Here is a 15,106-nt window from a genome sequence, read left to right on the forward strand (position 1 = left end):
ACCAACTCTTCCTGCTGAACTCTGTTCTTTTCCTCAGCCCCTGATATTTATGCTAAATTTAGCGAAATGATCACATCAATAAATGTAAGGTCAGACTCTACTTGAATAATTTTTCTCTTTTCATTCTGAGGTCGGAATTTCATCAGATATTAAACAGATTCAGCTTTTTTTTCCTTCTCTCTTTATGAACTGTGCCCAGAAAGACCAAACGCAGTTTAAACACTGATGAGTAAAAACAATAAAAAAATGGATCAAATGACCTTGGACAAGTCACCTCACCTCTCATTGATTTTGTTTCCTATGGAAGAAGGTGTGTGTGTGTGTGTGTGTGTGTGTCGCGAGCTAAGTATTCCTAGGGGCTTCTTACAGTTTTAACATAACACTAATTAGAATTCTAACCGGGCTGGGGGTTAGGAGTCTAGATTTCTTTTCGTTCCAGGCCCTACACCTTAGAAATACCTGTTCCTTGAAGAACCGATACAGATCCCACCAAAATAGACACAGAACAGAAACCGAGAAAAGAAAGGGAAGTTTCTGGACGGTTCCCACGGGACACTTGCACCGCATGACAAGTGACAGGTAAAACAGGTAGCAGACTGGCACAGACAGAAAAGGGTACCCCAAGGCGCGCCCGACTCCTAGGAGAGCCCCCTAGAGCACCGATCCATGCCCCCTCCCCTTCCCCGCCTTCTCCGCCACCTAAAAGCCCCCAGTCCCGCTTAACGGTCCAGACTCTTCCCAGCCGCGGCCGCAGCCCGCTCCTCCTCCCGCCCGGCTCCTCGCCGGAGGGCCGGACCCCTCCCCCGCCGCCGCCGCCCGGCCAGCGGGGCCCGCAGCGGTGGCGTTCGCGGGCGCTGCCGCATTGGCCGGCGGCTGCGGCACGGACGGCGCAGCCTCCCCGGGCGGCGGCCGCGGCACAGGCGCCGGCGCTCCCGGCGGCCCCGCACTACGGTCCAGAGCGCGCCCGCCCATGGCCCTCGGGCCGTCGCTCCTGCGCCCAGCTCTGCGCACAGCCTCCGCCGCTAGCCCGGGGGCCGCGTAGCCCCCGACTGGAGCGCGATGCCGAACGCCTCTGGCCTGGACAGAGCTCTTAAGATGTCCCTGCCACGAAGGTCGAGGATCCGCTCGTCCGTTGGTGAGAGGGGAGGGGCGCGCGGCGGGGAGGGTCGGCGGGGCGCGGGCGCGGGCGCGCGGAGGGGAGCCACCGCCCCGCCCTCCGTCCGTCTCCCTCGGCGGGGGCCTGTCGGTGGCCGCCGGTCCCCGCGGCTCCGCAGCCGCCCGCACCTGAGGGGCGGGGCGGCCCAACACCTGCGCCGCCGGGAGGGGGCGGGGGCGTCGGAGACCCCAGTCCGCCCGCGGGGCTGGGGTGCGTGTGCGCGCGCTCCGTGTGTGTGTGTGTGTGTGTGTGTGTGCGTGTGCGTGCGAGCCGCGGCGCGCATGCCCGGCCGCCCCTACGCGGGGGTGCCCCGGCCCCCCGCTCGGTGGGCGCAGAGACCGTCTGGCGTGTGCCCTGGCCTCGCGCGGTGTTTGCTGCAGAGCCCTAGGGAGCCAAAGGGTCACAGGAACGTTTGTCGCTAGCTGGGCCCGCGGGCCTCGCTCGCGACCACACGCACAGCCACCGCACACCCCACACTGCGCTCAAGCGCCCGCGCGTAGGGACGCCAAACCTCTAAAACCAAACACCCCGGTGCTTCAGACGCAGCCCCGCGGCCCCTCACGTCTAGACACTTGGCATTTTGTTTCGTACAGACATATTTAGAAACCCAACTCATGTTAAACTGGATGTTCTGTGATTATGATCCATGACGGGTTACCTAGACCCTTAGATAATGAAACATGGAAAGGGAACTTGAGGAATGATTCGCTTCCCATTTCGGGACTGCCTGCAAGTTTGTAGGTCGATCTTCGATGCGAGGAAGGGACAGGGTTTGCAATTTGGGGATGGGGCACTTGTAATGTTTGTGAGGTTTTTGTTGTTTTGAGAAAATAGGCATATGAAAATAAACGACTTTCCTATTTTTGTAGTTGAGTCATGTGACATGGAAAGAGCTATCAGGTCATTTCGACGACCAGTGTTTCTGAGTAACGTCAGGGCACCTTCAGATCCACCCGAGGAGAATCCCAGTATGAAAGGATCGCGGGACTGAGGGCTGAGGCTAGCCTGTGGGGAGTGCGGGCAGAGCAGGGAGACCATCTGGGAGGGGACAGCTCTAATCCAGGTGCCAGATGGTACCCGTGGTAATGCTAGGGTGGAAGGGGGGGAGTGGGCATGTCCTCCGTATGTTTGAAGGTAGACCCAATAGCATTTGTTCATGATTTGGATGTGAGGTTTCAGTGAAAGGAGAATCAAAGCGCGGGGGGTGGGGCGGCTAGGAGGAAAAAGAAAGTCGAAGAACGCGTCGCTCACCGAGATGGGGAAAACTGCAGAAAGACCAGGGCTCTCATTTGGGGGGGGGGGCGGGGGGCAGGAATTTGGTTTTGAAGTGCCTGCGAGAGAGCGAGTGGAGATGTTTACATCTCTGAGCCTGGAGTTCAGGGGAGTGGTCTAGAGCAGAGATATAAATTCAAGAGTCCTCAGCTCGGTGGCTGTGTGACAGAGCAGTTAATAATTTTTGAATGAGGGGCCTGCATTTTCATTTTGCAGTGGGACCTGCCAATTATGTAACCAGTGTGTATAGACGTGGCCCAAAAGAGAAAGATCCTTGGACAGAGGCCTGGGTACCTGGACATTTCAAGGTCAGGGAGGTTAAGGCGACAACCCCGGGGTTGAGAGGATGGCCAGCGAGGTCGGAGGAAAAGCCCAGAGCGGTGTCCTGAAGCTCAGTGAGCTCACTGTTCAGAAGGCAGGGGGGCTCAGCCATGCCCAGTGCTGTGGGGAGCTCGGGAACAGCGAGACCTGAGAAGAGTCCCTCATGGGAGGGCACAGGTGACCTTGCAGAGAGCTGTTTTTGTGTAAGCGTGGGCAACAGCTTCAGAGAAAGAGAGACATAAGAGGATATTGGAAACCGCAAGTCCAAAAACTGTTTTGGGTGAATTTTGTAGCAAAGGGGGAAAGAGCAAATTGAGTGGTAGCTGGAAGGGAAGATGTGAGTTCCAGAGAGGCTGTTCTATTTTAAAACTAGTATTACAATCATACAGTCGATGGTGTGAGTGTCAAAGTAAGGGGTTTTTAGAGAGAAAGGAGGGACAGTGATCTGAGATCAACAACGAGGAGCAGGGTCATCGAAGCAGAGCAGTGAATGCAAGAAGTCCAGAGGTGGGGGAGATGGGGCATTTGCTGCTGAAAGGCTGCAAGTTCCAGAGGACAGGAAGGTTCTAAGAGGTGGAGTCTCTGTGAAGCATTTGCATATGGTGTGAGGAAGAAGGGGGGCCTGGATAGTGTGGGATCTGTGGGGACACTCCTGTGAAGGAGGGTGAAGGGACTGATAGGCTGAGTTTGGATGAGGACCAGGGCAGATGGAAGTGCTGGGGCTGGGGATACGCGAGGGGAGGGCTCATCGGTGCTGGAGGGATGGCCCGGGAGTGTCCTGAGCGCTGAAACCACTTCTTTCCAGTTGACAGACGTGTGTTGCCATGAGTGGGACGTTGCCATCAGCACAAACAGCGCTCAAAGCTTTGGGTACCTTTGTCACCCATTCTGCAAAATGTCTTCACTCCTTTTGGTCCTTTACTTCTCCACGTGTATTTTTTTTTTTTTTTAGATTTTTTATTTATTTTTTGACAGAGAGAGAGGGCGAGAGAGGGAACACAAGCAGGGGGAGTGGGAGAGGGAGAAGCAGGCTTCCCGCCAAGGAGGGAGCCTGATGCGGGGCTCGATCCCAGGACTCTGGGATCATGACCTGAGCCAAAGGCAGACGCGCAACGACTGAGCCACCCAGGCGCCCCTCCACGTGTATTTTTAAAATAACCTGTTTTAAAATGAAACAAAACAACATCCTTTTAGAATTTTGGTTAAATTTGCATTAAGTTTACAGATTAGTCTGGAGAGAGTAGACATTTAAAAAAATGTTGTCCTTTTAACCATAAATGTGGTTATTTCTCATCATTTCTATGTGTCTTCTTTTAGGTCTTTTATTAAAGTGGTATAATTTTCTCCATAGATTTCTATGCATTTTAAAAGGTTTATTCCTAGATACTTCTGTTATTAGAATGAATGGGGTTATTAAAAATTACATTTTTAGTTGGGTTGTTGCTGATGTCTAGGAAAGCTATTGAATTTTTATGTTGTGTATCAACAACCAAGTGAACTGTCATAAATTTTCAAAGTTTAGGATTCTCTTAATTTTTTTTGTGTAGACACCCTCATTATCTGCAAATAATACTTTAATTTCTTCCTTTATAATTGTTATGCCTCATAATATTTTTCTTATTTGATGATATTTGCTAGTACTGCCAATAAAAAGTTTAACCCGAGTGCCGTTCTTGCTTTGCTCTTAGAACATTAAAGGGAATGCTTCCAGGATTTCATGTGCAGGGTGATATTTGCTGTTGCAGTTAGTAGTGCTCTGTATTACTCTAAGGAAGCACTGTGCTCTTCCTACCCAGTTCTTCATTTAGGGCAGAGGCGGATTTATTGTGCATATTAAGATAAACATAAGGGACCAGCAAAATACTTAAAGATACCTGGGTGGTTGTCAGGTCTTTCCCTTTCCTCTCTGGATTTTTGTTTTCATTAAAAGTGAATTGCAGCCCACGCATCAGAATGGCTATAATGAAAACTAGTGACATCAGCAAATGCTTGCAAGGATGCAGAAAGCTGGATCGCTCCTGCGTGGCTGCTGGGAATGTAAAATGGCACAGCCACTCAGGAAGGTTTGGCGGTTTTTTTCTTTTCTTTTCTTTTTCTTTTCTTTTCTTTTCTTTTCTTTTCTTTTCTTTTCTTTTCTTCTCTTCTCTTCTCTTTTCTTTTCTTTTCTTCTCTTCTCTTCTCTTTTTTTCTAAATTGAAGTAATGTTGACCCAGTGTTCCATTAGTTTCGCGTATACAACATGGTGATTGGCCATTTCTGTATGTTATGCTGTGCTCACCACAAGTGTGGCTACCAACTGTCAGCATTCAGTGCTACCCATCTATTCCCTATGCTGTACCTCTTGTCCCTGCGACTTATTCATTCCATAACTGGAAGCCTGTACCTAATCCATTTTGTCCATCTCCCACTCCCCCCCGCCGCCCCCCCTCCACATGGCAATCACCAGTTTGTTCTCTGGATTTAGGATCTGTTTCTTCTGTTTTTGTTTGTTATGTTTTTTAGATTCCACATTTAAGTAAGATAATATGGTATTTGTCTTTGACTGCTTTCACTGAGCCGAATACCCTCTAGGTCGATCGATGTTGTCTAGAATGTCTAGAATGTCTAGAATGAATGGCAAGATTCCATTCATTTTATGGCTGAGTATATTCCATTGTGTATATAGACCACATCTTCTTTATCCATTTCTATGATCCATGCACAATTATCAATGGACAATTAGGTTGCTTCCATGTCTTGACCATTGTAAATGATGTTGCAGTGAACCTGGGGGTGCTTATAGCTTTTTGAATTAGTGTTTTTGTTTTCTTTGGGTAAATACCCAGTAGTGAAATTACTGGGTCATATATCATTTCTATTTTTAATTTTTGGGGGAACGTTCGTATTTTTTTCCACAGGGGCTGCCCCAATCTACATTCCCACCAACAGTGCACTAGGGCTCCCTTTTTTCCATATCCTTACCAACACTTGTTAGTTCTTGTCTTTTTTATTTGAGCCATTCTGACAGGTGTGACATGACATCTCATTGTGGTTTTGATTTGCATTTCCCTATGATGAGTGATGTTGAGCATCTTTTCATGTGTCTGTTGGCCATCTGGATGTCTTCTTTGGAAAAATGTCTATTCATATCTTCTGCTCATTTTTAATTGGACTTCTTTTGGTGTTGAATTGTATAAACTCTTCATACATTTTGGGTATGGTAGTTTCTTATAAAGCTGAACATGCAACTATCATTTGATATAGCATTTGTAGTCTTGAGCATTGATTTCGGAGAAATGGAAACGTATCTTTACACAAAAACTTTTTGTGTGAAGATCAGGGATACATGAATATCTGTAGCAGCTCTATTCATTTAGCCAAAATTTGGATGTCGTTTCATAGCTGAAAGGATAAACAAGCTGCGGTACATCCACACCATGGAATACCACTCAGAAATAAAAAGGAACCAACTACTGGCATACACAACAACTTGGATGGGTCTCCAGGGAGTTGTGCTGAGTAAAAAAAAAGTCCAAGTCCAATCCCAAAGGCTGCACATCATTTTATCCTATTTATACAACATTCATGAAATGGCAAAATTATAGAAATGGAGAACAAATTAGTGGTTGCCAGGAGTGAAGGAAGGTGTGGGGATGGGAAGGATAAAAGGGTGACACGAGGGATCCTTGTGTTGATAGAAATGTTCTGTATCCCGACTTAACCAATATCAGTATCCTGGTTGTGATATTGTGCTGTGGTTTTATAAGATGTTTCCATGGGGGGGAAGCTGGGTAAAGGGTGCACAAAATCTATTTTTCTTACAACTGCATGTGGATCTAAAATGATCTCAAAATAAAAAGTTTAGTGAAAAAAAAGGTAAACCATCGTAATTGTTATCAAAAGAAAATAGTCATCATATTTCAGGTCTGGCAACGTACTCTTAGTTCAAGACATTTGAGTGATAATATTATAATTTCATTGATAGGCTGTTCCCTCAGGGCAATTAAATTGTTTACCACCTGTTTCTGTAACACGGCAGAACCTCTGGGTTTGAGGAGCTTTTGCTTGGCCCATTAGCTGCTGTTTGATGTATCTTGGTAGGGTCAGGGCAGGGGTGAACTCAGACCTTGGTGCACTCCCCTAAAATTATTCTCATTTTTAAAAATAAACTCACAGTGAAAGGATCAAAGACCACCATCTGCTTCAAGATTATGTGCTCAGCTGCATACTATTTAGGAAAATAATTCTGGGATTATTATTTTTTGCTTATGAGATATCTTTGACTCCTTCCTTAATCTAGATATTCAATGGTACTTTTGCAAATTCTACCTTTCTCCAAATATATATTCTGTGTTAGTGTCTCAGACATTTTACCAGGTGGTGGGAATGCAAAGACTAATAAGGGCTGGTCCCCCTGCCCATACAGAGCTTACAGGTGGCTCAAGATCGAGCCTTTCAGTCCAGTAAGGGAGGCAGAGTGGAACTGGAGTTGTTGACTTTAACCGTATATGCTGAGTGCCTCCCGTGTGCCAGGCAGTGCCCCTGGGGCCGGAGGAGGAGCGGCGAGCGGAGCGGCGAGCGGAGCAGGTGTACTCTCGTGGGGCCTGTGGTCTCGCGGTGGGTTATAACCCACGGGTTAGTGCTCTCAACTCTCTTATCCTGACTCGCTCTGACACTCATGGACAGTGACACTCGTGGATGGTGATGCTCCAGAACAGTGCACACAGATGAACAGTGAAGTGGGTGTGTCGGGGTAGAGGTAAGGAGGGAGGACCGAAAGGAAGGGGAGTTGTTTTTATAGACTATGGTTGTCAACAGTATCTAGGGAAGAAGCTTCCTCCCTATCTTATTAAATTTAGGGATTTGGCTTAAATGATACAAGATTAGCAATGAAGAGCTGGTGGGCAGTAAGCACACAGACCAAATACAGAACCCGGAGGAGAACACATCTGCCAGAAACTGCCCCTAGTGTCCTTCTCCAAATCCCACGTTGGGCCCATTCATCTCTTCTGTCCTCTCCTGGTCAGCAAAGGTGTTTTTCATTGTGTTTTGTTTAAAAAGCATTCCTACACGGACTTAGGTTTCCCACAACAACCTGCCCCAAGCTTCAAGGGGATAAGTAGGAAAAGGAGGGCAGTTGAAAGTAGAAAGAACTCTAATATTAGAACATGAAGGTGTGTTGGAAGCCAGAGCTGGTGTATTGAATTCAGAACATGCAGATCATGATCTGCTGAGTGAGGAGGCATGAGCCACTCGCCTGAGGTTGGCAGGCAGCTCCTTCAGCACCCGAGTGCCCACTTTGGGAAAGTGAAAACCCTCGGGGTCGTTTTGATTGAAGATGCACTTTCAGTACACTTAAACAAGGAAGTAGTCACAAGATGTATTACTTGCAAATCCCAGAAACGGGGTTGGGGTGCAGTGAGCTGGGGGCGGGGCAGCCCTTCATCCCAGGTCATGAGTGAACAGGAGACAGAGAACAGGGTACAAGCACCTATTACTTCAAAGGTGGTCGGGGTGGAGGGCACTAGCTTTTCCCGACCTTAAGTCTAAGTGGTTATTTTAAAAGGCGCCTTGGGACAAGCAAAGTGAGAACTGATGGTGCCCTCCTAAACTCAAGTTCATCTCTACATGCCCAGAGCCTGGGTACGAGTTGGTTTGTCATGCCGTAAAATACCTAGGCAGCAACTCAGAAACATAAACGTTGTTTGTCCTCACAAAGGGCTGGCTGACATCTCAGAAACGGCTTCATCCTCCAGTTTCACAGAGGAGAAAAACAATTCAGAGACATTCCTTCCTTGCTGCTTAGTTTCCAGCAGGACCAGCTAATCCCCGAGCCCAGGGTGCTTTGGGCCCCCTCCAATGCGCCTGGTTCAAAATCACACCCAAGCTGAAGGGAACATGTTCTGTTTTTGTCTTCTGTTCCTCAAATGGAAATACATAAAGAGCTGGGCCTAATTTCCCCTGCTTCTGTTTTCTGTACCATCTATCCTGTGGGTACTCAATAAATGAAGCTCTGACTGAGCTCTGTTGTGGATTCATTTTTGAACTTGGTCTAATGGTCTAGATTATGTTTGTAAGTTTCTTTTTGGTGGTATATATCAGGGTTAAAACACCTAGCTTTGGGATCGGAGAGAATTGGATCCAATTCTGTATGACATTGGAAAGCTTCCTTTATTTCTATTACACACGTGGATGAAAATCAATTTTGTACTTCATGGGGTGGTTGTGATTACTGAGTAATGTGTATAAGAGTGCGTGCATTAATTATTTGATACATTAAGAGAACTTTGATGTAATCAAACTTATATTGACAATATGTCAGCTCTTTCTCACGCTGCCCATCATCATTCAAGGTAAACTCCTGCACTCAGATACTTACCCTGCAAGCCAGCAGGATTGGCAAAAACTTCACTTGTCATTATTTCCCCCTCAAATCTCATGAGGAGGCCTAACTAGGAGTCATTATTGGAGCATTAAAGCATTCTTTGCGTGTCATTATCCAGGTGTATGTGATCACCCACCAAGCGCTTGGATGATAGATAGAGAATTCATCCTCCAGTGTCTCTGGAGGCTCTCACCTTTGGTTCATTTGTCCTGCCTTCAAGGCCCTTTTTTACCCTATATGTGGCCAGTAAGCCCCTCAGTTGATGGCTTCGCTTGCTTAATAATTGATTTTCCTTTTACAGTGGATGTTTCATCTTAAACCCTTCTCTGACAGAGGTGCCGGCTAGACCAAAGCGTTAAATTAAAATTATTCTCTAAAAACGTTTTCAAATGGTTATGGGAGGATGTGTATAGAACACCTTTAAAGATGAGTTTCTGCCTTTCCTCCTTGAATCTTTACAATTACTAAATATAATCCCTGGTCAATACAACACTGGATACAAGATATTATTTACATCCACTTAGGCCGGCAAAGGTGCTCAGGGCAAGTGTTAACAACCATTAAGAAAGACTAAAAATAGAAGTGATCTCATATCCATGTCCTGGGAGTTTTTCTCCATCATTAAGGGCAAACACAGGAACAAGACCTGGGAGAGAGCCCTTGCCAGGATAGAGCACCAAGGAAGCAGGGATGGTTAGTGGCTCACGCAAAATACCCTGACAGTGCAGAGGGACACAGTCACAGACCTGTGTCTGCCTGCAAAGATGTGTTCATAAGAGTGCACGAATAATATTGTTCATTCATCAGCAGTGATTGGGGAGGGCTCACTGTGTCAACATATCACCATAGATGGTGTGTGTGTGTGTGTTGTGTGTGTGTGCACATACTGTTTATGTGTGTCTCTTGCTCTGACAGCTCATCTCTTTGCTCACTGTCTGTAAGAATCAGAATCTGATATAGCATCACATTTCTCCCTAAAAAGTGATCTAATCCTGATTAACTTTGATTTAGAGGTTTTACATTTGCAAGGAAGTTTTCCAGTCTTTTGTAATCGTATGCCAAATAATAAGCAAATGTCACATTTCACACATTTCGGTGAAGTGTTTGGGGGCTGCTTCTCCCTCTTCTATCTCTGGAGATACTGTGTTAGCTGCAATCAGCACTGAGGCTCCAGGATTACTGTAAATATTTTAAGTACATTACTGAGACTGGTCATATGGGAAACGAGGGTAAGCAAATACTCCATGGAGGAAGGACCTCTCTACTCGGACATTTGGAATCTCATTCCAGATCCTAAGTTCAGGGAGCGTGGCTTTCTTCACTGGCCTTAAATGATGCCTTCATATCACAGAGAAGCTCATTCACATCCAGAGGGAGAAAACCGTACACTGCTGCTGAGCTGTTCGGCTTCGTGCTCCACAGGATCAGCCTCTTATGAACTATTTTTAGCCACATAACGATTATCCTTATTTAAGGCTCTTTTCCATTTTCTTTTTGTTTTCTTTATTCTCAGGCACTGAGGAAACAGAACTTTGGTTTTACGACTACAGAATTTTTATCTGTGGACCCCCAAAGAGGTAGTTACTGTTTATCTAGCAAACGAAGTGACCTTTTGTCCTCTGGAATCTCTGGAGCCTCGCTCAGCAGCTGAGTTTGACCAAATTCCTAAGGGTGTAAGATATTGTGCGGTGTTTCTGTTGTGCCCCCTGCCCCCCAGTCCCTTCCCCAGATTACCCGTGCTGTGCACTGGCGCTGGTGAGAATATTAGAAATACGCTCTCTGGATCCTCTCCTCGTTCATGTTTGTGTTGACCCTTCCTGATGCTTGGAAATGCGTCTATTCAACTCTATTGAACTCTTCCACTGTCTAATTTTCAGATGTTCCGGTGTGGGCCAGTGTTCTTCTAGAAGGGAAGGCACCAGTGTGGGCCAGCTGTTGAGGGGAACTTAGGTAAAAATAAATTGGGCTGAGTGTAAACACAAGGGAAAGATCGCAAATGCAGGGCACGGTTAGGGGCTATTACAATATTCCGTGTGAGAAATAATGAGGGCCTGGGCCAGGGCAACACCAGAGAGGGACTGACTGTGGGAAGCGCAGCTGAGTTGGAATTGACAAGGTGCAGAGACAGAACCAGGCGTGTGGAGAAGTCTGTCCATCTTTGCCTGCCCACTATTTGTCCTTTAGAGCCCAGATACTTTGCAGAGAGTCAGCAACAGTCAGAGTCAGACATTATCGAAGTCGAGGGTGACTTTCTAGATTTCTGCGGTCCCAGATGGCTACTGAGCACTTGAGGAGTGAGTCAGACTTAGACATGCTGAAAGTGTAGAAAGCACACTGGAGTTTGAAGACTCACTACGGAAAAAGAATCTGAGCCATCTCATTAGTAATGCTTTATGTTTTTTATGTATTGAAATGATATTTTGGATAGGTCAAGTTAAATAAAATATATTATTTCAATTATTTTCTGTTTCTTTTTACCCTTTTTTTAGTGTGGCTACTAGAAAATGTAAGACGGTGCATATAGCTTGGATGACTCTGCATAGATGATCTTGTCCAAACATTTGTGATGTTGGACATCCATTGACTATTCATAGAATTGCAGACTTTCAGAAATAAAATTGTCTAGGAGCCCAACACCCTCCTTCCTCGGGCAGGAAACCAAGGCTGTGGAGGGTTACATTCTGGAACTTGCCCAGCATTCCAGGGGTAGTGACAGCCCAGAGCCTGTGTCTTTCCACTCTTCCAATATTCTTTTCAGGGTTATTTTGTCTTTCTTTTACACTGAGTGAAAATCTTCTTGGACACAATCTATGCAGTCCACCTTAAGTTTATTCCGAAAATTAACTGGCTCAGGGACGGTAGGCCCCCCTTCCCCCACGTCTTCAATTTTGCTTTGGGTAATTTCAGTCACCAGCAGTCAAAATGCCGTCTGGAAACAGATGATCAATCGATGGAGGGTCAGTAGTAGCCTAACCCCACATCACAATGCCTGTGTCACTGACCTCACTTTGTCTCATCACGTGGGCATTTTATCATCCCGCATAATCACAAGAAGAAGGGGGAGTGCAGTATAAGAAGATATTTTGAGGGAGAGGCCACATTCACATCACTTTTATTATAGTATATTATTGTTACATTGTTCTGTTTATTAGTAGTTATTAATCTCTTACTGTGCCTAATTTATAAATTTAACTTATCACAAGTGTGTATGTATGTGTAGGAACATCATAGTATACATAGGGCTCAGTGCTATCCACAGTTTCAGGCATCCACTGGAGGTGTTGGAACATGTCTTTGTGGATGGGGGGGGTTACTGTACTGCACAATTCTGTTGTATTTCTCTGAACCTAACATCTAATCAAACCTACTTGCTTGAGTGTTTGTCGTCTGAGATCATCAGTCAATGTTTGCAGAGAGGATCTTCAAATATTACGCACCTGCAGTTTATGATTAAATGAACTTTTGGCCACGTGCTTCACGGTCTAGAGCGATCTGCTGGCAAATCCTACCCACCCGGACGACAGCCTCCCTTACAACCAGTGGGCGTCTCGGTATAGATCTCCTCTTCCCAGAGGCCAATCAGTAATTGGAGTTGAGTTTTTTAAAGAAACACATTTTAAAAATGTTTCCCTCTTAGTGTATATTTTCTTCATAACTTTCTCAAAAGGGTGTCCCCCAGAAATGGAGAAAGTAAACACAAAAGAAAAAATAATCCAAGGGCTGTGTTCAAACACCATTAGGCTATCAGTGGCACTGAGTCTTGTTGAGAAGACAATGTAGGTTTTATTACCAGGGGATTAAGCTGGGCTTTTGAGATTGTTCCTGTACTTTGAGTTTTTAGGAATTTCTTTTAACATTGATGAGATTATGGGCTGTGATACTAAATACAGGCTTGGTAACCAAGATGATACTTGTGATGTTAGCAGTCTGATTGTCTTGTACCAGTGGCGTGTGGTTGTTTTTCCTTAGGGGTATGATTTTTTTTTTTTTAAGATTTTTATTTATTTATTTGACAGAAAGAGCACAAGCAGGGGGAGCAGCAGAGGGGGAGGGAGAAGCAGACTTCTTGCCGAGCGGGGAGCCCGATGCGGGGCTCGATCCCAGGACCCCGGGATCATGACCTGGGCCGAAGGCAGACGCTTCACCGACTGAGCCACCCAGGCGCGCCTAGGGGTATGATTCGACTCAGTCTGTGAGTCTGTGTAACGGAGAGCTCTGTTGTCTGTCGTCTCTGATATATTTCAGTAGAGGTCTTGGCTTTATGAGCATGGCTGGAGAGCATGACTGAAGATACCCGGGGTAGGAGAGGTAGTCCATAGTTCCAAGGCTGCCGTCCAGGCTCTTTCATCGACAGGATATACCAGGGCAATGCCAGCAGTGTGGTGCTGAGGCAGAGGAGAGGACATCTTGGATGTGGTGACGGCTCTGCCAACTCTGAACTTGGTGCGGTGACGTCACACCGTGAGGTCAGCTCTGTAGTGTTGCACCGCGACAGATGCATAATGACATGCCCCCACCATCACAGTATCACACAGCACTGTCACTGCCTTACAATGTTCATCCTCCCCTGACTCCTACCCTGGCTACTGCTGATCTTTTTACTGTCTCCATAGTTCTGCCTTTTCCAGAATATCATTTGGGTGGAATCCTATAGGATGTAGCCTTCTCAGATTGGCTTCTTTCACTTAGTGATATGCATGTAAGATTCGTCCATGCCTTTTCATGGCTTGATAGTTAGTTTTTTTTTTTTTTTAATCCCTGAGAAATGTTCTGTTGTCTGGATGTACCACAGTTTATTTATCCGTTAAGCTACTGAAGGACATCTTGGTTGCTTCCAAGTTTTGGCAATATGAATAAGCCTGCTGTAAACATCTGTGTGCAGGTTTGTGTGTGGACATAAGGTTTCAATTTCTTTGGGTAAACTAGATCATATCATAATGAGAGTATATGTAATTTTGTAAGAAACTGCCAAACTGTGTTCCAGAGTGGTGGTAGCATTTTCCATTCTCACCAGCAGTGAGTAAGAGTTCCTGCTGCTCCACATCCTCACCAGCATTTGGTGTCCTCAGTGTTTTGGATTCTAGCCATTCTAATATAGCTGTTTTAATTTGCAGATCCTTAATGACACATGATGTGGAGCATTTTTTCATATGCTTATCTGACTATCTGTGTATCTTTGGTGAAGCACCTGTTCACATCTTTTGCCCATTTGTAACTCAGGTTATGTGTTTTCTTATTGTTGAGTTTGAAGAGCTCTCTGTAAATTTTTAAAAATTTTTTATTGTTATGTTAATCACCATGTAAATTTTTGATACAAGTTCTTTATCAGGTATGTTTTGCAAATATCTTCTCCCAGTCTGTGGCTTGTCTTTCATTCTCTAAGTGTCTTTCCCAGACCACTTTAATTTTAACAAAATCCAACTTATCAATATTTACTTTCATAGATTATGCTCTTGTTTCAAGTTTTCTCTCAATACTTTTCCTTAGCTTTTTGAAACTTATGTGTAAACTCATTTTTCTAGAGGCTACTAATAAATTGCGAATTACACATACTATTTTTCCCCCTAACAGAGGCGAGAATTAATCAGCACGTGTATCCTTTTCCTCTCCACACTGAGCCCCGCAGACAAAAAGAAGACAAAAACCTTGGCAGTTTGACTCCCTCCCCCACTCCCTTCTCTGCTGAAATCCCCAGTGTTGGCTCCAGAGCATAGTTAACCGGTGGTATTCACTGCTTTCTTTGCTCAGCAGCCTTCCTTGTGTGCCATTCCGCACGTTGGGGTAGATCCCTTAGGGTCTCCCAGTGACCATCTGTGAGTGTAAACTGATTCTTCCTGTCCCCGAAAATGCTTTTATGTCATCCTGCCCATTAAGCGATAGTTTTGCTGAATACAGAGTTCTAGACTCAAAACTCTGTTCCTTCAGCACTTTAGGGAGATCGCTTCGTTGTCTTCCTGTACCCAGATTTGCTGATGGGAATCTATGTCCATCTG

The 15,106-nt window shown here is 45.7% G+C and overlaps 1 protein-coding gene across 3 annotated transcripts in view; it reads left to right on the forward strand.

The window, feature by feature from the left end:
- Nucleotides 1-964: 964 nt before the first annotated feature.
- LOC102734599 (phospholipid-transporting ATPase IB) overlaps nucleotides 965-15,106 on the forward strand; it is a 567,820-nt gene continuing 553,678 nt past the window's right edge. For all 3 annotated transcript variants that reach the window (XM_081814745.1, XM_081814746.1, XM_081814748.1), the window contains exon 1: nucleotides 965-1,135. In XM_081814745.1, the coding sequence (XP_081670871.1) occupies nucleotides 1,060-1,135 (76 nt within the window). In that variant the 5' untranslated portion in view covers nucleotides 965-1,059. The remainder of the gene's footprint in view (nucleotides 1,136-15,106) is intronic.

Source organism: Leptonychotes weddellii, chromosome 3, assembly GCF_054177405.1.
Source record: "Leptonychotes weddellii isolate Sample4059 chromosome 3, ASM5417740v2, whole genome shotgun sequence".
NCBI classification, from domain to species: Eukaryota; Metazoa; Chordata; class Mammalia; order Carnivora; family Phocidae; genus Leptonychotes; species Leptonychotes weddellii.